The sequence below is a fragment of the Cebus imitator genome, unplaced genomic scaffold, assembly GCF_001604975.1.
Source record: "Cebus imitator isolate Cc_AM_T3 unplaced genomic scaffold, Cebus_imitator-1.0 Scaffold213, whole genome shotgun sequence".
NCBI classification, from domain to species: domain Eukaryota; kingdom Metazoa; phylum Chordata; class Mammalia; order Primates; family Cebidae; genus Cebus; species Cebus imitator.
The window spans coordinates 380848-403488 of record NW_016107528.1 but is presented as its reverse complement, the minus strand read 5'-3'; the positions used below and the strand labels follow the sequence as shown (position 1 = coordinate 403488).

The window sequence follows — 22641 nt, the reverse complement described above, 5'->3', positions numbered from 1 at the left end:
CTGCCTGACAGTAGCTATAGTTCCAGTTAGAGGATTAACATCCACAGTGATCTTGCAGGAGGGGAGCCAGGGAAATAAATGCCCTGTTCCGTGTTCTCTGTGCTCTGACTCCTGCCAGTGCCTTCTCCTTCACTGCTACACCCTTAATGCCTAGTAGCTCTTCAGGAGGGGAGGCTTTCCCATACTCTTTTTGTTCCTTGACTTCTGCCCGTGCCATCCCAGCCCCTCCATTGGCCAAACCTAACTGGAGAGAGAGAGTGACACAACCCATAGATGCAGTCTATAAGTCAGCTTTGTGGGGCATAGTGCTGAGTGAAGAAGGGTAGAAAGTGCATAGGTAAGAAAATTAAAACATTTTGTTTTCTGGTAATAACACACGTAAATGAGCTATTGTGAATCTATTGTAACAGATGAAAGTTCATTGCAAAATTATTACATAATTTTAAAAGTGACCCCTCTTAAGGAAATTTTAATTAAGAGAAAAATATCCTAGAACTATAATAAGGGTCAAAACAGTATCTATGTCCTTTAGATATTAAGGACACAATATATCTGTCCTAAAAAAAGTGTTTATTAGGAGAAGAATCTTCCTAGAACACTAACTTTAACATAGAACTCTCATCACTACTCTAAAAAATTAAAATTAAAAATAATCTCGGCTGGATGCGGTGGCTCATGCCTGTAATCCCAGTGTTTTGGGAGGCCAAGGCAGGTGGATCACTTGAGTCCAGGAGTTCAAGACCAGCCTGGCCAATATGGTGAAACTCCGTCTTTACTAAAACTACAGAAATTAGCCAGGTTTGGTGGCATGTGCCTGTGGTCCCAACTGATCAGGAGGCTGAGGTTGGAGAAGCACTTGAACCTGGGAGCCAGAGGTTGCAGTGAGCCGAGATCGTACCTCTGCACTACTCTAGCCTGGAGACAGAACGAGACTCTGTCTCAAAAGAAACAAACAAACAAACAAAACCCCCAAAAAACCAATCTCAATAGCAGATAAAGACTACTCCATTGTTTCTTGGAATAGAGGTATCTGTTTACTCTGGGGGGATGGACATGCCTCTTATGTGTGTGTGTAATACATATTAGCAATAGGGAACATTATTTTGACATACTTAACTTGAAGAAAGGGATGCTTAGACAGTGACAACCCAATATTGAATAATGCTCAATACTGAAGTTACTTTATAAAGATAACATTGTTGTATTAGTAGAGATGGTACAGTATATTCTCAGTAAAGACCTCAGTCTTTAGTCAGTTCTCATGCTCCTTGGTGTCTTAGCATTTGACATACTAGATTTACCATGTACTAGAGACCCTGAGCTTTGGTTTTTGTATCACAACATTGTCCTACTTCTCTATTGTTCATCCATTCTTTTGTTTAAAAAATGGCCAGACTGTGTTGCTGAACAAGACAGACATAGCCCCTGCCCCTTGGAGCCTGTGAGCATCCTTTCTTCCTCTCTTCCTGTAGCCTCTTTCATGATTTCCCTATAGATATTAGTCCTTAGCTGATTGCTTTGTCTCTTTTAGTCTTGATTTGCCTTCTATGAGAACTGTTTCATTTTCCTAGCTTAAGTTGCAAATTCTAATGCCAGCAACTTATACATCTTTCTCTACATCTCATCTTTACCCTGAATTTTATTCACTTAGCCATTTAATAAATTTTTGTTCAGATCTAACTGTGTTCCTGTTACAAAGGATACAAAAATGATAAAGGTAGCCTTTGCCCTCAGAGTTGCTGACACACACATAAAAAACAAGTTAAAGTACAGTGTGATAGACATATGTACATGGTGCCATAGGACATAAGAAGGGGGTGCCTGGCTTGGACTTGAAAGAGAAATGAGAGAACAACTATCCCCAGTAGAAGACTGAGCATTTCAAATCCCTATGAAACCTAGGGTTTTGAAAGCATAGTATGTTTTGGCAACAGCAAGTGGTGCAGTGTGATTGGAACCTTTAAAAGACAGTGGAAGATGAGGCTGAGCATTTAGGGAAATTTTACCAGGTTGCCCCAAAGGTAATATTCTCAATATTAAACTAATATTCTCCCACCATAAATGAGCTCCCCCAGCAACTTCTCATTTCTGTCAATGGAACTTTCATTCTTTATACATCCAAACCCTGAAGTGCCAAATTCAGGTCAGTCCTCAAGTTTTGTATCATTTCTGTATTCAAAACATTCTTCTGTGCATCCTATACTATTTCCACTATCTACACACTACTTACCACCTAATTGGTAGTTTACTTCAAAACTGTAAATAATTGCCTTTCTTCTTGCTCTTTCACTTTTTGGTTTTTTCCTGGAAGTTAATTTCTAAAATCCCTCATTTTACCATGTTACTGACCCTGAGCAAAAGAGGACAGTGATATTTTATTTCCTACAAGCTTACATCCTTTCCAAGTGTTTTAAACCCATAATCCTTTTTCTTTCTTTAGAGTTGGCAGTCTTGCTTTGTCACCCATGTTGGAATACAGTGGCATAATCATGGCTCATTGTAGCTTCGAATTATCAGGCTCAATTGATCCTTCTGCCTCAGCTTCTTAATTATCTGGGGCTATAGGTGTGTACCACTATGCCCAGCTAATTTTTTTTTTTTTTTGAGATGGAGTCTTGCTCTGTTGCCCAGGCTGGAATGCAGCGGTGTAATCTTGGCTCACTGCAGCCTCTGCCTCCTGGGTTCAAGTGATTCTTCTGCCTTAGCCTCCTGAATAGCTGGAACTGCAGTTGCGTGCCACCATGCCTGGCTAATTTTTTGTATCTTTAGTAGAGACAGGGTTTCACTGTGTTAGCCAGGATGGTCCTGATCTCCTGACCTTATGATGTGCCTGCCTCAGCCTCCCAAAGTGCTGGGATTACAGCCTTGAGCCACCACGCCTGGCCACCCAGCTAATTTTTAAAAATATTTTTTAGAGACAAGGTCTTGCTGTGTTGTCCAGAATGGTCTTGAACTTCTGGCCTCGAACTTGTGGCCTCAAATGATCCTCCTGCCTTGGCCTCTTGAGTCACTGGGATTACAAGTATTAGTCACCATGCCTAGCTCCCATAATCTTTTAATAAACACAAAAGTCTGAAGCACTGTTATTCCCATTAAAAACCACAGAATTGCAGATTTCAGAGATAATCTATAGCAAATAATAGATTCCATTAACTTTCAGCTTTTTCTTCTTTTTTTTTTTTTTGAGACACGATCTTGCTCTGTTATCAGGCTGGGGTGCAGTGGTATGACATGGCTTAACTGAAGCCTTGAAGCCTTTACCTGTTGGGCTCAAGAGTTCCTCCTGCTTCAGCCTCCTGAGTAGCTGGGACTACAGGCACATGCCACCATGCCCAGACAATTAAAAAATTTTTTCTTATAGATGAGTCTCAATATGTTGTCTAGCCTGGTCTTGAACTCCTGAACTCAAGGGGTCCTCCTGCCTCAGCCTTTCAGCATGCTGGGATTATAGGTCTGGCCCACCGTACTCAGCCTACTTTGAGTTTTTATCATGAACATGACATTTATTATACCGAGTGAGGTTTTTAAAGGACAGGTTCCCCTTCTCCCAATCATATCTTCTTTGCTACAATTCTAACCTGTTAACCTAGCCAGATCAATTGTCTCCATGGGAAGTCGTATATTCCCTGACTCTAGAAAGAGATAGCTTGTGTTGGAATCCTGGTTCCACCACTTTCTAGTTTCAGCAATGTTCCTCATTTCTCTAAGCTTTAACAACATTGTATGAAAAAAGCGAGTAGTGATAATAAGTACCTCACAGTGTTGACGTAAGGATTGAGTTAATCTATGTAGCCTAGCTCCCAGCATGTGCAAGCATGCAATACATGTTGGCTACAAAATGTATGTACCTTGAAAACGTCTTGCTCATTTCCTTTGTGCTCTTGTTGATGCTTCCCTGCCTCTCTCTGCTGCGCTAAGTGGTCTCACTGTGCTCCTCCCTGTTGCCTGTGTTTTACTTGTCATTTCAAGTTCAATTCAGTTACCTCTTCTTTAATAGTCATTTCTAACTCCTTCAGTTTGTGTTGACCTCTGAAGTCCTATAGGTACTTCTATGCCATTTTAGTAATTATATTTCTATTTTTATGGCATATTTCTGCCTTTTATGGTATTCCTTCTTAACTTTATATGCAATAAAAGAGTTGTGGAATTACTATCTCAGTCAGGATACAGAACAGTTTCATCATTTCCCCCAAAAAATCTACCTTGGGATTTCTTTTTAAACAATTTACTGGGTATACATTCTTTTTCTACATACACAGTTTAGGTTCTTGAATTTTAGTATTTGTTTTATACTAATTTGTCTTCCCTAAGTATGGCTTAGTATTGTGGATGTAGTGAGTTAGTAGATTCTTGAATGTTTGCATTGTATAAAACAAAGCCTAAAAACATGGTAAATTCGAACATCTTAAGAAGCCACTAATTTAAATGATTTAACTTTGGTCTTTCAGGGTCATTTTGTTTAGGTGCAGAATTTCAGCTGAAAATTATTTCTGTATAACTTGTGAAAAGTGGTTTTAGAGCCTTGCCAGGGCTAATAAAACACAGTGTTTGTCTTTAGAAAACAAAAAGCTTTCTATTTTTATTACTGAATATATACTTACAGTTTCTATAGTTTTCTTTCTTTCTTTTTTTTTTTTTCCTGAGATGGAGTCTTGCTCTGTCGCCCAGGCTGGAGTGCAGTGGTGCAGTTTCAACTCACTGCAATGTCTACTTCCCAAGTTCAAATGATTCTCTTGCTTCAGCCTCCCCAGTAGTTGGGACTACAGGAGTGCACCACCACACCTGGCTAATTTTTGTATATTTAGTAGAGATGGGGTTTCACCATATTGGCCAGGCTGGTCTTGAACTCCTGACGTCAGGTGATCTGCCTGCCTTGGCCTCCCAAAGTGCAGGGATTACAGGCATGAGCCACTGTGCCTGGTTGGTTTCTATTGTTTTCTAACCCTATTAGTTTAAATTCTAATGTAGAAAAAAATTTAAAAATTCCAGTGTGAAGCAAATTTTATGTGTTTCTTCTCCTGGATTACATTTGGCTGTTATGATATTAATTGCTGAATTTATTTATGGAATTTTGCCTTTTTTCTTAAGCACAGTTGAATATTAAGCAATTCAGTTAAAAATGAATTGGGCTGAGTGTGGTGGCTTACGCCTGTAATCCCAGCACTTTGGGAAGCCGAGGTGGGCAGATCACAAGGTCAGGAGATCAAGACCATTCTGGCTAACGTGGTGAAACCCTGTCACTAATTAAAAAACAAAAACAAAAACAAAAAGTTAGCTGGGTGTGATGGCACATGCCTGTAGTTCCAGCTACTTGGGAGGCTGAGGCAGGAGAATTGCTTGAACCCGGGAGGCAGAGGTTGTAGTGAGCTGGGATTGTGCCGCTGTACTCCAGCCTTGGTCACAGAGCAAGACTCTGTCTCAAAAAAAAAAATAAAAAAGAATGTGGAAGTCTGTTTTGTTGATTATTTTTAAATCGGAGGTCAGTACAAGTAAGAGGATTTATACTTGGAAAAAGGTGGGGCTGATATGGACAAGCAAATGATGCTGCATGATTTCCTTAATCTTTGCTCTTGGGTATAATGGAGATCCATCTCCAGAGAGGGCAAAATATGGTTAGCATTTGCATCCCATTCAGTAGACTTTACTTCGTAATGAAGTGAATTGAATTTAATCATATGTGTCTTTTTTTCCCTTCCCCAACAGCTTCCATGCCTATGGCTGTTCTAAAATTGGGCCAAATATATCCATTTCAGAGAGGCTTTTTCTGTAAAGACAACAGCATCAACTATCCGTACCATGACAGTACCGTCACATCCACTGTCCTCATCCTAGTGGGGGTTGGCTTGCCCATTTCCTCTGTAAGTAAATTAATAAGTAGGTAGTGATGGGTTTGTTGTGCTGGAGGTTGGATGAAGTGATGGAGCTGGGATGGGGGTAAATCCATAGTACTGTCTTCGCCAATGTTGATATAGTGAATGATTGCTTGAGGAATATACCCACTGTTTTAGTCCAGGGACAGTGTTTCTCCAGTTAAAGGTGGATGTTACTCAGGACAACTTGATGCCATACTGAAGAATTATAGAATGATTGTTTTTGAATAGGGAGTCTTTTTCAGTCATTTGGACCAACTCATCTCAGTAAACAACTGAAGAAACTTAGGCCCAGACACTTGATAAAGCCCAGTAAGCTATTGTATGGCAGAGCCGAAACTAAGATTATGCTTGCTTTTTCATGCTATTAAGTGGAAACTGAGGCCATGGAAAAGGAAAACATTTGCATATTAAATTTGAGAAAACAAACTCAGCAGAAAGGCCACAAATATATATGCAAAATAAAATTATCGGAATACATTAAAATATGTCACTATTGGCTGGGCGTGGTGGTTTGTGCCTATAATCCCAGCACTTAGGGAGGCCAAGGCAGGAGAATTGTTTGAACCTGGGTGGTGGAGGTTGTGGTGAGCCAAGTTCGCACCATTGCACTCCAGCCTGGGCAACAAAACTCTGTCTCAAAAAAAAAAAAACCACCCAAAAAAACAAAGTCACTATTTCTTACTGTGTACTGTACTTCAGACAGTTTATCAGTTTGTAGGATACTATTGGGTTTCACTGTTTTAAGTAAAAACTTTCATTCTAGATTAAGATTCACAAACTAGGTTAAGATTGCCACTTGGGATATTGTGCCTACTTTCTTTAACCTTGGCTCACATTCCTAAATCTTGCCATTGTCATTTTATGTGACTTGGAAATAAAAGGGAAGGAGGAGGGTGAAGATTTCCCTCTTTGAGTGTCTTGGCAGTGTAGCATATCACACTTTATTTCTCCTCTGGCCACCTGTCTTTTGTCAGATGGCTTTCCTAGATACATGACTTACAAAACTATAGTCTTAGTAAACTCAGCAGCCTTGTTCTGCAGTAGGACTGGCTGGCTTTTCTCTCTCTATTTTGCCCCCAAATTGGCTAAGAATAATAACCTAGTTGTTTGTTTTTCCAGTTTATGTATCTGAGTTCATTTTTTTTGTCTGGTAGATTTTTTTCTAATGGTCTTCATCTCAGTATTTTGAAGGTGAAGGGATCCAGGATTTTTATTGTGTTCTAAGATATATAAGTATTAATGTAGTCTTACAATTCTAATTTGATTATAGCTACTTTTATGGGAGTAAAAGGATAGAAAAATCTAGCATTTAGTTTAAGGAGATACTTCTTTTTCTAAGAAATAAATCCCACCATAACTGGTAACTTAAATTTCAGCCATTCAGCTAATGAGAAATAGTGTGCAGGGAAGTACTGCCACTTAGATGACAATAGATGGTGTTACTGTACTTATATGAAGTACTAAGTAGTTGTGGTAACCATGATTTTGAGCAACCATTGCCAGATAAAGTTTTTTTTTTTTTAACTGCCCCTGTAGTTGAGGAGATAGTTGCTCAAAAGTGAATAAATTATTTTAATTGTAAACATGACATGTAATTTTTTTTTTTTGAGATAGAGTTTTGCTCTTGTTGCCCAGGCTAAAATGCAATGGTACAGTCTTGGCTCACTGCAACCTCTACCTTCTGGGTTCAAGTGATTCTCCTGCCTCAGCCTCCCAAGTAGCTGGGACTACAGGTGTGCGCTGCCACACCCAGCTAATTTTTGTGTAGAGATGGGGTTTCGCCATGTTGGCCAGGCTGGTCTTGAACTCCTGACCTTAAGGAATCCACCCACCTAAGCTTGGGTTCGAGCAATTCTCCCACCTCAGCCTCAAGTAGCTGGAATTACAGGTGCCTGTCGCCACGCCCAGCTAATTTTTGTATTTTTAGTGGCGATGGGGTTTTGCTATGTTGGCCACCTGGCAACATGCACTTGGCTCATAATCTTTTTATTAATTAAAAAAATTATTATAAAGTAGAAAGGGAAAATGAACAACCCTTAGTTCTATTAACTGAAGACAACTACTGGTAGCATTTTGATGTTTCCTTTAGTTTGACAGTTTTTTTGTTTGTTTTTTAGATGGAATCTTGCTCTGTTGCCCAGGCTGGAGTGCAGTGGCACATTCTCGACTCACTGCAACCTCCACCTCCCAGGTTTAATCAATTCTCCTGCCTCGACCTCCTGAGTAGTTGGGATTACAGGCACGTACCATCATGCCTGGCTAATTTCTGTATTTTTAGTAGAGACGGGGCTTCACCATGTTGGCCAGGCTGGTCTCACACTCCTGACCTCAGGTGATCCACCTGCCTTGGCCTCCCAAAGTTCTGGGATTATATGCGTGAACCACCATGCCCAACCTAGTTTGACAGTTTTTAAATCATTATGAGCACACCACAGGTTTAGTTTTCTGCCTTGTTTTTTTTTACTTATCTTTATAACAAATACTTTTGAGTTATAGTATTATAATATCAAGCAGCTTAAATAAAGAGCAATAGGGCTAAGTTTTTTTTTTTAAGGAGTGGAAAAAGACTTGGTATGAATCCTTGAGTTCTTGGGTATTAATTCCTGTGAGTTTGCTGTTAGAATTGACCTGGAAAAATATTTTAATGCCAATTATTTATTTATTTATTTTTTTTTTTTTTTTTGAGACAGAGTCTTGCCCTGTTGCCCAGGCTGAAGTGCAGTGGCATGATCTTGGCTCACTGCAACTGCAACCTCCACCTCCTGGGTTCAAGCGATTCTCTTGCCTCAGCCTTTAGAGTGGCTGGGACTATAGGCACACACCACCACGCTCAGCTAATTTTTTGTATTTTTTTTGTTTGTTTTTTGAGATGGAGTCTTGCTCTGTCACCAGGTTGGAGTGCAGTGGTGTGATCTTGGCTTACTGCAACCTCCACCTCTCGGGTTCAAGCGATTCTCCTGCCTCAGCCTCCCGAGTAGGACTACAGGTTTGTGCCGCCACACCCGGCTATTTTTTGTATTTTTAGTAGAGACAGAGTTTCACCATGTTGGCCAGGATGGTCTCGATCTCCTGACCTCACGATTCACCTGCCTCTGCCTCCCAAAGTTCTGAGATACAGGCTTGAGCCACTGTGCTTGGTCAGTTTTTTGTATTTTTATTGGAGGTGGGGTTTCACCATGTTGGTTAGGCTGATGTTGAACTCCTGACCTCAGGTGATCCACCCGCCTTGCCTCCCAGAGTGCTGGGATTATAGGCATAAGCCACCATGCCCGGCCTGATGCCAATTTATTTTTAATTAAAGAAGTAGTATTTGGCCAGTTTTGGGGCCTCAAATGTGCTTGAATGTGCAAGGAGGGATTCTTGCAAATTCTTAGGGTAGATTTGTTTTAATAGTTTGGTATAACATCTGTTGTTATACATAGAAAATAATTTCTATAAAGTGAATTATTTATGCTTAGTGTAACTAATATACATATGCTTTATAATTTGAACAGATTATTTGGGGTGATAGAAAATCTATATTTTAAAGTGGTGATTTATTTTTACAATGCAAGGTTCATAATCTTTTTAAAAAATATATTCTTGACTGTTTCTTCTTTAGCTGTCCAAAAAGGTACCACATTCAGAAAACTATAGATTTCTGCATTATTTGGCTTAACACTTTGTTTTTGTTTTTGGGTTTTAATGATTTATATTAGATTTCACACCAGACTTTTTTCCCATCATTTTTGGCTTTGTGTAGGTCTACCTTCTCCCTTGGTAATTCATTTATATTTACTTGTATAAATTCTTATATTTCTAGGAAAAGGTAAGATTTTTTGTATGCAAACTTTCAGAGTAACGATAGTGACAATAAAGTTAGTATTAAATCTCAAATCCATATGTGGCAATGAATAAGTATACTTTGTATAGATTTAAAAATGTATAGTTTTGGGATAGAAAACTTATGTGTGTTTAATAGGCTATTTTAAATTGACTTGAGTATTGACTGTAAGTAGGTGCTTTTCTTAAGTCATCATTACTGTATGGCATAACCTTTTAGCAAAAATATTTAGCCCAAAATAGCAGTATAACCAGTACTTGTGACCAACTTATAAAACTCTTTCTAAAGAGTGATTGTATTATTTATGGTGGCCTAAACTCAGAATGTACATAGGTGTTTGTGAAAAAGTCTTAATCACTTTATATATTTTATTTTATTTTATTTTTTAGATGGAGTCTCGCTCTGTTACCCAGGCTGGAGTGTGGTGGTGTGGTCTCGGCTCACTGCAACCTCCACCTCCTGGGTTCAAGTGATTCTTCTGCCTCAGCCTCCCAAACAGCTGAGACTACAGGTGTGCACCGCTACACCCAGCTAATCTTTTGTACTTTTTACTAGAGACGGGGTTTCACCGTGTTGGCCAGGCTGGTCTTGAACTCCTGACCTCAAGCAATCCACCCACCTCAGCCTCCCAAAGTACTGGGATTATAGGTGTGAACTACTGCACCCAGCCTCTATATATTTTTTAATTAGTGAAAAACAGATGACTACCTCAAAGAAAAATGGGGAAAGGGCATAAATAGAAAGCTGTCAATAGAAGAAAATTGCCAAGAAATATAAAGAAATGCTTTGTTTAATATTTAACATTTCTTAAGACTGTTAAGTCTTGAGAAATCGAAGTTCATATTAAAGCAACACGGAGAACACAGTTTGGCCTGTCAACATTAGGAAAGGTGAGAACTTTCCCAGCTTATCAAGCATAGAAAACGGGTGTTCTCATACACAAATCTGGCAGGGATATAAATTGGCATTAAAAAGAGTATATTGTTTGACCTAGAAATTATACTGGAAGCAATTTATCATAGAAATGTAAGTTTCATATAGAGAATAAGTCATAAGACTGTTGATTACAGCACTTTTTATAGCAGAAAATTGGAAATAAATAAGTTCAGCTGTATAGGACTGTTTTATTATTTATTCTAGTGATGAAATATTATAGTCATTTCATTATTTTTCATGATATTTATTGACATGGAAAGATTTTTGTAATATATTGAGACCAGAGGGAAAATAATAGTAATGGTTCCCTCTGAATAGTGGGATTATTAGTATACGAGATATTTTAATTTTATCTTCTATGTTTTATGTTTTTTAGCCTCCCGTGAACATTGTTTTTCAAATAAGGAAAGCTATTTTTATTTTTAAAAAACCCATTAGAAATTTTTCTATTTTCATTTTTATATACTTGAAGTTTAAATGCCTAAACTATATACCCATTTTTACATAGTATTTTGGAAACTTAACTGTTATGTTATGTTTGTGGGTTTAGTTTTGTCTGTTTCTAAGAAAGTACCAAAAAAAAAAAATCAAAATAACTATATTTTGAGAATTCACAATAAATCAAACTTAATTCCTTGTCCTGTGGCTCGCAGACTGTGTCGCTGACTAGGCTTTTTAGAAGTGATTGGTTGTCTCTGAACCTGAGTGGATCTACACATACACATGTATATATATATATATGTGTGTGTGTGTGTGTGTGTGTGTGTGTGTGTGTATAAAATATAATATATATATTTCTTCCTTTGGAGATAGCATCTGCTATATTTTAGATTAGTACAATGGAATACTGTTCAGCAACAAAAAGGAATAATATATCCATGGTGCTATGTAGGTGAACTTTAAAACATTATTTTGTGAAGGCAATTTTATAATCTTCCCTAATATCAGAAGAGCTTCCTTCACATGTAAAAGAGTTTTTAACCGGTTTCTCAGTTTTGCTGGATACCCCACCAGCAATATTTCTAACTAAAAGAGTTGGTTAATATCAGTATTACGGTTCCAAGATCCTGAGCATTTGCACAAGAGGAAGTTAAAGAAGATGTGGTGTGACCATATTCATACGTTGTCCTTTTCTGTCTCTAGTAAAAGATGTGAAGTGTTCTTGTGGTATTTGGTTTGTGGAAGCAATAAATTACTGTGTCACATGCTCTCTCTTGAACCATTATAAATATTCCCTGGTAAAAGATAGAAGGTTGTGTTTATTTATGGCTGAGTATGAGCTTACTATGCAGAGAGTTTGAGTCATGGGCTAACTGACTAGTGAGTGTATCAAAAGTGGAATGTGGGAATGTAAAATGAGGGTATACCACTTTGGAAAACAATTTGGCAATTTCTTAAAAAGTTAAGCATCAACTTACCATATGACCTAGCAGTCCCACTTGTAGGTATCTACCCATTAGAAATGAAAACATATTTTCAAAAATACTTGCCTATGAATGTTCATAGCATTAGTTACAATAGCACAAAATTGCAAACAATCTAAGTGTCCATTAACTGGTGAGTGGATAAACCGAATGTGCATATACATACAATTGATTACTATTAATTAGTAAAAAAGGAAAAAAATGCATGTTGTAACACAGATGAACCTCAAAAACATTATACTGAGTGATAAAAGCTACATACAAAATACTACATATTGCATAATTCCATTTATTTGAAATGTCTAGAAAAGGCAAATTTATGTAGAGACAGAAAGCAGATGAGTGGTTGCCTGGGTTTGTTAGTGGGAGCAGCAATTGAATGCAAATGGGCTCAAGGGAATTTAGGGGGAATTAAAATGTTCTAAAACTAGATTGTCGTGATGTTGCATAGCTATATAAATTTACCAAAACCATTGAATTACATATAGATACTTAGACTGGGTGCATTTTATGATATGTAAATTATAGCTCAATAAAAAAAAGGGAGAGAGTAAAAATGAATTCTGACAGCTCAAGTAATAAGAGAACAGTGTTTGACATGTGTAGTCATTTGAGAAATGATGAAAGGGATTTAGAGATGTAATCTTTTGGGTAAACGGAAAAGGATTTTTGACTTGAACTGATAAATGAAGAAAGGGAACTCTTTCACTTTTGCCTTGAAATCTTCAGGAAATGTCAAAGATAATATCAAGTATCAATTTAAATGTTTGCATTTATCTACACTTTTGTACACTGTGTCTGGTGATGTAAGTTGGTGGTGTGTACTAACCCCTTTGGGATAGTTTATTAAGGAACTTAATGTTTATATCTTTTAATTCCACATAAAAATATATATTAAGGAAATAATTAGAAATGCAAACAAGAATTTGTATTAGGAAATGTTTACTATAGCATCATATAGGGTAATCAAAAAATTAAAAATAACCTAGATGTTGTCAAAGTAGGGGGAATGGTTAAATTATAATTGTTTTTGCTCAGTCTCTCTTGGTTTCAAGGAGTAGAAATTCTTTCTAACTGGATTAAGTAAAACTGGGCTTTGTTGAAAAGGATACAAGGCACTCTAGTAACCCCAAACAGCAAGATCACTGAGGCCTTTTGGGAGTGGAGAACCAGAGCTACCTTCCCATTTTGCCCCTTCAGGGACCAGGCTAGTCACTACTTCCTCCTCTGTAGACCTACTTTGTTCTCAGCTTCTCCTTCAGCCAGTTTTCCCTGTACGTGGCCCAATGCTGTGTGCCACCTTGAACTTACTCAGTTTTTGTTACAATCTCCATATTTCCAGAAAAGGAATCTGAAAGAGCTGATCTTTTTGAGCCTTAAGTGAACAACCCTTAGTTTGGTCTTTCTCTTCATTCCCTTTCAGGGGTCTGTATTTAGGTTTAGATAGATAGTGAAGATGAAATGGCATTGGGTAATGGCATTGATTTAATACATCTCATGGGCTTATATGAGATATGGCAAATATTGGCTGTTAGTTATTATCAATTTAAAAATGTTTCTAAGGTCTTTGGTGATAGCAGCCTCTTCTCTTGAGTAGTGTTCATTTGTGGTAGATTCATGCATATTTCTAAGGCCTGTGGTGATGGTAGTCTCTTCTCAGAATAGTGTGCATTTGTGGTAGATTCATGCATATTTTTTAATATTTCCTTACTAAAACCTGCAGTCTGGTGTTACCCTTTCTTATTAAAACCTCTTTTACTGTCAATTGAAAACCCATTGGTTGCCATACTGGGCACTGTGGACCATCTCCCCCTCCTGAATGTCCTCTCTTTCTGATGTGGCCATGGTGATGTCACTTTCTTCTGACCTGCCCTCAGCCCACCCAAGTCTACCTTAGTGGATCTTCTTCCTCCGCTCATGTTCTTCCTTTGCTGTTGTGTGCTTCACCCTTTGCTTCTTTTCTCTTTATATACATCCTGTACAGTGTTTTGCACCTCTGTGGTCCTATATTTCCAAATCTCTGTCTCTGTCCTAGACTCCTTCTGCTGAGATGCAGACTCTCATAACTGCTGGCTTATCAAATATTACCACTCAGAGGTATCACCAACCCTTCTTTTCTTTTGAATACTCAGAGTTCTTTGTACCTCAATTTATTCTGTCTATAATTATGTACTGTGCCTTATTCAATTTGTATTCCTAGTAGCACCTAGCAGAATTCCTTGCACAGTAGATTTACTGTTTGTCCACATGAATATTTTAATTTTTAAAAATGGGGTGTTATCCTTTGTATATGGTTTTATTTTGTTCCCCGACTATCCTGAAAAATACCCACAAACTTTTTTTCTAAATCTAAGAATAATTTCTAACATGGTTTTGTGGTCAGAGGAAAAAAAAACCCTTAATATTAATGGACATATATTTTAATAGCATTAAATAAATTTGGGCCTCTATATTTGGGCCTGTTTTCTCTGAGAATAAGGACATACAGCCTAGTGAGTTTTGGACACTAATTCTATTATATCTGAATTTAATTTCTATATTAAATATACTATTCCAAAAGAAAGAAATGCTTATTGAAAAATGCAACCAATTCAGAAATATGCTTTGTAGACAGTAAAAGTTTCCATTATTTTGTGTAGACTAAATTGGATTATAGAGGTGGTGGTTTTTTGGCTGGGCGCCATGCCTCATGCAGGTAATCTCAGCACTTTGGGAGGCTGAGCCAGGCGGATTACTTGAGGTCAGAGACCAGCTTGGCCAACATGGTGGAAACCCTTCTCTACTAAAAATACAAAAATTAGCTGGGTGTGGTGGCGGGTGCCTATAATCCTAGCTACTCAGGAGGCTGAGGAAGGATAATTGCTTGAACCCTGGAAGTGGAAGGTGCAGTGAGCCAAGATTGTGCCACTGCACCCCAGCCTAGGCAACAGAGCAACAGAGCAAGGCACCATCTACAAAAAAGGAAAGAGAGAAAGGAAGAAAGAATTAAAGAACGGAAGAAAGAAAGAAAGAAAAGAAAAAGAAATAGTGGTCTTGTATGTACAAAATAAATTTGCTCATTGCATTAGAATATGGTTATTGATTGAAGGCTAAGTGCTTAGTTACTGTATAGGGCAGGTAATAATGAAATCACAGCTCTACAAATTCTTTTGACGTTATACTGTAACCTTGGTGTGTGTATTGAAAACTGGCCATTTTACCCCATTCCTATGAATGAAAACTATTTGGTGAATCAGAGGATAGTATGAATTGGGATATGAGAGCCAGTGTAAGTAAAGTCAGCTCTAGTTTAGTTTTTTTTTTTTTTTTTTTTTTTTTTNTTTTTTTCCTTTTAAGGCATAGCATTTACCAGAAGTATAGCTTTGGGAACCTTGTAGCATCTTAAAGACTTTTAAAGGGTTGACAACTATTGGCACATTGACTAATACAGAGAACTAAACTTTGGTTCATGTATCCAGTGTCTAAATGAAAAATGGGAAGATAAATAAAAGAGCTAAGAATGAAAGAAATGTGATTTCATGTGTTTCTCCTTTTTAGCTCTTATTATAGATTGAACAGATTTGATATTTTTGGTAAGTACACTCAGACAGAGTGGCAGAGGCTTGGTTGTCATTTAGCCTTTATGGCCTTAGTGGAATTAATGGGAACTGCAAATGGTCATTAAGTCTTGGTGCTTCATGGAGGGGTAACACTTCTACAATGACTGCGTTAGCTTAGTGGTTATGGTATTACTGCAGGGACATGGTCACTTAGGAAGAGAGCCTTTCAGACTTGGGTCAGTCTTAAAGCAGACCTCATGTGGAGGGTTTCTGCTAACCTGCATCTCTTACAGAGCAGTACTAGTTAGTATGCTGTAGTATTAATCAGTAGGACAAGTTCAGTGAAGTAAAGGAGAACTAAATTCTTGAAGTTCACATTTAGATAAAAATTTGACATTTTAGGAGGTGAGTATAAGACATGATTTTTTACAGAAAATATTAATGATAAAAACAGAGTTCTCTGTTAGGTGCCTTTGTGCTTGACTCCATTGTCATCTTTCCTTAAGAAACTTAGCTCAGGGCTGGGTGCAGTGGCTCATGTCTGTAATCCCAGCATTTTGGGAGGCTAAGGCCGGAGGATCAGTTGAGCTCAGGAGTTCAAGACCAGCCTGGGCAACATAGCTAGACCTCATCCCTACTAAAAAATTAAAAAAAAAAAAAACGAGCTTAGAATGGTGGTATGTGCCTGTCGTCCCAGCTGCTTGAGAGGCTGAGCCCAGGAGAGCGAGGCTGCACTTAGCTATGATTGTGCCATTGCAGTCTAACCTGGGTAACAGAATGAGACCCTGTCTCAAAAAAAAAAAAAAAAAAACAAAAAAAAAAGGTAACAGAAAGAAAAAAAAAAAAAAAACAAAAAAACAAACTTTAAGTTTAGACTTCTTTTTATAGCCTGCTATAGGCAATACAGAAATGAGGGGATAAAGTTTTATTTAGATACTCTGATAGCTTAGCCAGTGACAATGACCTATCCAAATATGGAATGCTAAAATGTTGTTTTCTTTTTGGAAGCAAAGCCCATGAAAAATTGGTTTTGAAGTAGTGTTAAAAACCTGGTGATTAAATGATAAGAAGAGTGTGAGAAGAGATTTTTCCAAAATCCGGTGTGTGTTTGGACAGAAACAAAGGAAAAATACTCATTGTTAAATTGGTTAATAGAGGGCTTGAATGCTTTGTTTACTGTAGACAAAACATCCTTATCGGAATCTTTCTAACTTCTGTTGCATGCATTGCTACCTTTCCTTTTTTACATGTGCTCTCATTTATTTTCATGGCAAATGCATTTTTAAACAGAGTCTCTGGGATAATTATTGCCATTAATTAGTTTTGATACTTCTTTTTTAATGATATTTTCATTTATTCCTTTTTGCTAGCTGGATTGCCTTTTGCAATTCTTACTTCAAGGCATACCCCCTTTCAACGAGGAGTATTCTGTAATGATGAGTCCATCAAGTACCCTTACAAAGAAGACACCATACCTTATGCGTTATTAGGTGGAATAATCATTCCATTCAGTATTATCGTTGTAAGTTAAATCCACTTTTCCAAGTTTATGACTTTTGAGCACTTGGCTTAATTTTCTGTTACTGTGTTAATGCTTAAATGTATAACTCTCCAAAAACAATGTATGCTTTTTAAACTTTTAATTGATGGTTTATTTGATTAAGATAATCTCAGGTGGAGTCAAAAAAATAACAATGTGTAATTAGAAGAGCCAGGCACAGTGATGTGCCTGTAGTCCCAGCTACCCAAAAGGCTGAGTCTGGAGGATCACTTGAGTCTAGGAGTTGGAGACTATAGTATGTGATGGTCACATCTGTGAATAGCCACTCTACTCCAGCCCAGACAACACTGCAATATCCCATCTTAAAAACAAAAAAGAAATGAACCTCACTGCATATGTATAGATTTTGTGCTAATCTTTTCCATGTCACTGTGATTGTTAGAGCTGTGATTTTTAGAGCTCTAATTTGCTATTATTTTAAAAATTGTGTGATTGACAGTTGAATGTTACAGCAATATGTTTCTAGCATACTTTATACCTAGGATATCATTTTATAATTTATTGTATCTGTGTGTATGTACCTACTGTTTTGACTTTCCCTCTGTACTGAGTTCTAGAAAAGAAAATTTGCTAACTGATGTTAAAACTATTTTAATGCATGCTTACTTTAAATAATTTCTAGATAATATCATACACAGGAGAGAAAAGCTGTAGTTCTATATATGATTAGTAGTGAATATGAAAGAATTTTTACTGGTACTGAAAGCAAGACTGAGTCTTAAACTAAAATAATAACTTGTTTTTCAGTATTTCAGGTAGAAATGCTTAAAGAATATATGTAAGGATAAGACTATTGACTGGACTAGATGATTTTTATAATCTTGACTCAAATTCTGTGACTTAACAGTTTGTGCTTTGTAACTGATAATTTTATGGGTCCAGCATGCTTCTACTGCCTGACTCTGCTGACCATAACTGTAACTTTAGAAACAAGATTTATGTTAGTTAAAAGTAGAAGGCTGGGCACTGTAGCTTATGCCTGTAATCCTAGCACTTTGGGAGGCTGAGGTAGATGGATCGCCTGAGGTCAGGAGTTAGAGACGAGCCTGGCCAACATGGTGAAACCCATCTCTACTAAAAATACAAAAACTAGCAGATTACAGGTGTGGTGGCGCACACCTATAATCCCAGCTACTTGGGAGGCTGAGGCAGGAGAATCATTTGAACCCAGGAGGCGGAGGTTGCAGTGAGCTGATATCACACCACTGTACTTCAGCCTGGGTGACAGAATGAGACTCTCTTTATAAAAAAAGAAAAGAAAAGAAAAAAAGCAGAAAATATGCTGTATGTATGTAGTGGCTCACGCCTGTAATCCCAGCATTTTGGGAGGCCAAGTCAGGAGGAACACTTGAGCTTGGAAGTATGAGACCAACTGGGCAGCATAGCAAGACCCTTGCCTATACCGAAAAAGAAAAAAAAAAAGAAAAAGCCTTGCAGGTGGGCAGGAACCTGTAGGTCCCAGCTACTCAGAAGGCTGAAACGAGAGGATCCCCTCAGCTTGGGCAACAGAGTGAGACCCTCTCTCAAAAAAAAAATAAAAGATCATGTAACACACACACACACACACACACACACACACACACACACACAGAGAGAGAGAGAGAGAGAGTTGTGTGTGTGTCCTTTTAAAAAAATTGAAAAAAACATACAGTTGTTTTTGGAGATAGGCCAAAAATGACAGCACATATATCATTTTATTTTTGGAGTTTATTTTGAAAAGAGAAAAACTTCTTAATTCAGAAATGTCCTAATCAAGAGTGGTCATAATACCTTATTAGCAATGAAAGTTAACTTGTAATTTGTGGTGCATAATTAATAAAAGAAAAAGTTTGCTATACAGATGTTTGTTTTACAAGACTATGAGCTCCTTGAAGGCAGAGATGATATCTTGTTCATCTTGGTGTCCTTACCACCTGGCATGGAACCCAGCATGTCCTAGGTGCCTGAATGAAACTGTGTTTGTATGAAGGAAACTATGGAGTAATTATGCAGTGATATTGGTGACTCTCCTGAAGTATGGGGAAGTTTTAAGAAGTCAGGTATTCTTTTAATCTAGACAAAGCTTTACACTGAATTTTTACTGCTAAAAGAAAGACAACAAAGTCTAATTTTTCCATTAAGGAGGGAAGAGGGTCTTTTTTTTAAAAAAAAAAAAGTACATGTTTCTGAGCGATTGCTAAGCAATTAAATATAACATTTTTAGTAGGACATTTAGTTGCAATTACCAATTTCAGACAGGATTCAAATATTCAAATATATAGTGCTAGAAATAAACTTGTCTTTCAGTTCTGCCTTTTTATTTTTTGTCTTAGTAAAGAGGATGCCATACAAGCAGAACTACAGGAATTTGCTCTAGCCTGGAGGGCTGCAGTAGAACAGGGCACTGATTGCTGGTCGGGCCTTGTGATGTGCACAGTATACACAATGTCTCACAGAATGCTTAGCAGAAACTCATGAATTATATTTCATTAACTTGGAATTCTTTACTATTTCTTTTCTTTTTGAGACCGAGTCTTGCGCTGTCACCAGGCTGGAGTGCAGTGGCTCAATCTCGGCTCACTGCAACCTCCACCTCCTGGGTTCAAGCGATTCTTCTGCCTCAGCCTCCCGAGTAGCTGGGACCACAGGTGCATCCCACCACACCCGGCTAATTTTTTTTTGTATTTTTAGTAGAGATGGGGTTTCACTGTGTTGGCCAGGATGGTCTTGATCTCTTGACCTCGTGATCCGCCCGCCTCGGCCTCCCAAAGTGCTGTGATTACAGGCATGAGCCACCGCTCCTGGCCTTTTTTCTTTTTTTTTGAGACAGTCTCCCTGTGTTGCCCAGGCTGGAGTACAGTGGTGTGATCTCGGCTCACTGCAACCTCTGAGTCCTGGGTTCGAGCGATTCTCCCTCCTCAGCCTCCCAAGTAACTGGGACTACAGGTGATTGCCACCACACCTGGATAATTTTTGTATTTTTAGTAGAGATGGAGTTTCACCATTTTGGCCAGGATGGTCTCTATCTCCTGACCTCATGATTTGCCTGCCTCGGCCTCCCAAAGTGCTGAAATTACAGGCATGAGCCACTGTGCCTGGCCTATTCTTTACTATTTCAGCATAACCTGTGAGAAAGTTATCTTTGCATGGAATAAAATGGTAAGACAATAGATGAGTACAGACTGCTTTAAAAAGAACAGACTGTTTAAAGGTACTCTTTTCATTTCTACATTATCATTGAAAACAAACACTGCTTGGGGCAGTGGTTTTATGTATGTATGTAGGTATGTTTTGATTAATTAATTGACAGAGTCTTTCTCTATCACCCAGGCATGAGTGCAGTGGTGTGATCACAGCTCACTGCAGCCTCAACCTCCTGGGCTTAAGTGATCCTCATGCTTCAGCCACCTGAGGAGCTGGGACCACAGGCGTGCACCACCACAGCTAATTAATTTTTTTGTTTTAAGAGATAGGATCTCTCTGTGTTGCACAGGCTTGTGTCTCAAATTCCTGGGCTCAAGCAACCCTCCTGCCTCAACCTCCCAAAGTGCTGGGATTATAGGTGTAAGCCACCATGCCGAGCCTTCTGTGCTAATTTAAAATAATTCCATTTTATTCATTAACTCAGCCTCTTTCAGGCAATGCATGGTTAGACTTTTACTAGAAAGTAAATTATTTATTTTACAAAATCACTATGATTAAGACTGCACGTGAGGGCTTTGACGTGACTTGCAAATGATTCATTAATAAATGAGTGATTGAGAGAGCCTGGCAGGTAGAGAACAAGGATTATTATAGTTTCTCAGAAGACATGGGACAATTTCAATAAGGAGGAAATGGTCAGTGAAGTCAAATACACTGAGAAGTTAAAGTAAGTGAGAGTTGATAAAAATTTGTTTGATCTCATGAGACAATTTTGACTTTTGAGAAAAAATCAGTAGAATAAAGGAAATGGAGGTGGTTAGCGGTATTTAGGAGGGAGTAGAAGAGGCGGAGATGTGCCATTGGTTTTAGACTATTCTTTTGGGGAGGTGGGCCCTGAATGAAAGACACAAAATCATAGGGACACTGTAGAAACATATAAAATTATCTTGGTTGACGGAGATTTAAAGAGGATGGTAAGAGAATACTATGGGAGATAGGTTTAAAAAGGTTGAATCACTCTGATTTAGATAATTATTAGCTTTGAACTTCATAAGTATTGTTTTACTCCTCCAAACATTATTTTTAGTTCTTCAATAATTTATCATATCCTTAGAATCTAAGTAAAAAACACATTATAATTCATCTGAGTTTTAGGATTAGGCCACATTTGGCTTAGGTGTAAGACTTCATGAAAGGTTAAGAATTGGCATAAATAGCTCAAAGGTCAGAATAAGGTATTAAAATGAAATAAAAGAACATGGCTATCTTGTATGGATCAAATGAGCAGATGCATCTCTGCATTTAATTCAGAAGAATTTATTTAGAACTTCTCTATTGTCTGCTTTTCTCAGGGATGTAAGTTGACCTAGCATTTGCTAGCTTTAGAGACACCCCTGCCTTCCTAATATTAATGGTTGAGTTTCAGCCTCTGAAGACCAGCTTTTAGTCTCTGCCCAGTATCCTGAATATTCCTAGCAAACTCATTTTCTGTCATCATGGGCAACAGCCAGGATTTTAGTGGCCACAAACCATGATGATTATGACTAGGAAGACTTACAAAACGTACTACCTGTTTCTGGAAAATAGTTGAGTGCCTAAGAACAGCTGATACCTGAGATGTAGAAGTTTCAAATGTTAAAACTGTGGCTGATTAATATACTTGGTATGCTTTCAAGGATCAAACATGAATTTTAAAATGAAATGTTAGAGAAGTTCTTTCTGGCTACTAATCTGTGAGGAATTACTGGGACCCCTTAATGGCCTGAGGAGGTAATGTATACTGAAATACAAGGCTTCTCTTGGCAGTCAGGGATAACCCTAAGCAAATTGTGAAGGAATGGCATTTCTAGAAGTACATGCAGTTTTCTTCTCTGTGACCTGTTCTCAGAAAAGAATCTCATTAGTTTATTCACATTAAGGACTATAATTAGAATTGTATTTTTATGGGGCTTAACATGTTTAAGAGCGTTTGGTGTTTACCCGAGGCAGCAGCTTTCATTAACATTTATTGACCACCTACTTTGTTTAGGTCGCTCTGGTGATACGAGGTTTCTGTTCAACAATTAAGAAATCCTCTGCTGGGCGCAGTGGCTCTCGCCTGTAATCCTAGCACTGTGGGAGGCCGAAGTGGGTAGATCACAAGGTCAAGAGTTCAAGACCAATCTGACCAATATGGTAAAACCTCGTCTCTACTAAAAATACAAAAACATGAGCCAGGCATGGTGGTGCACATCTGTACTCCCAGCTACTCGGGAGGCTAAGGCAGGAGAATCGCTTGAACCCGGGAGGCAGAGGTTGTGGTAAGCAGAGATCATGCCACTGTACTCTAGCCTGGATGACAGAGTGAGACTCCATCTCAAAA

General features: G+C 38.1%; 1 protein-coding gene across 3 annotated transcripts in view; it reads left to right on the top strand.

The window, feature by feature from the left end:
* PLPP1 (phospholipid phosphatase 1) overlaps positions 1-22641 on the top strand; it is a 100953-nt gene that overhangs the window by 36372 nt on the left and 41940 nt on the right. For 2 of the 3 annotated variants that reach the window (XM_017548669.2, XM_037745775.1), the window contains exon 2: positions 5704-5858. In XM_017548669.2, the coding sequence (XP_017404158.1) occupies positions 5704-5858 (155 nt within the window). Of the gene's footprint in view, positions 1-5703; positions 5859-16965; positions 17118-22641 lie in introns of all 3 variants that reach the window. The other variant, XM_017548670.2, reaches the window with a different exon arrangement.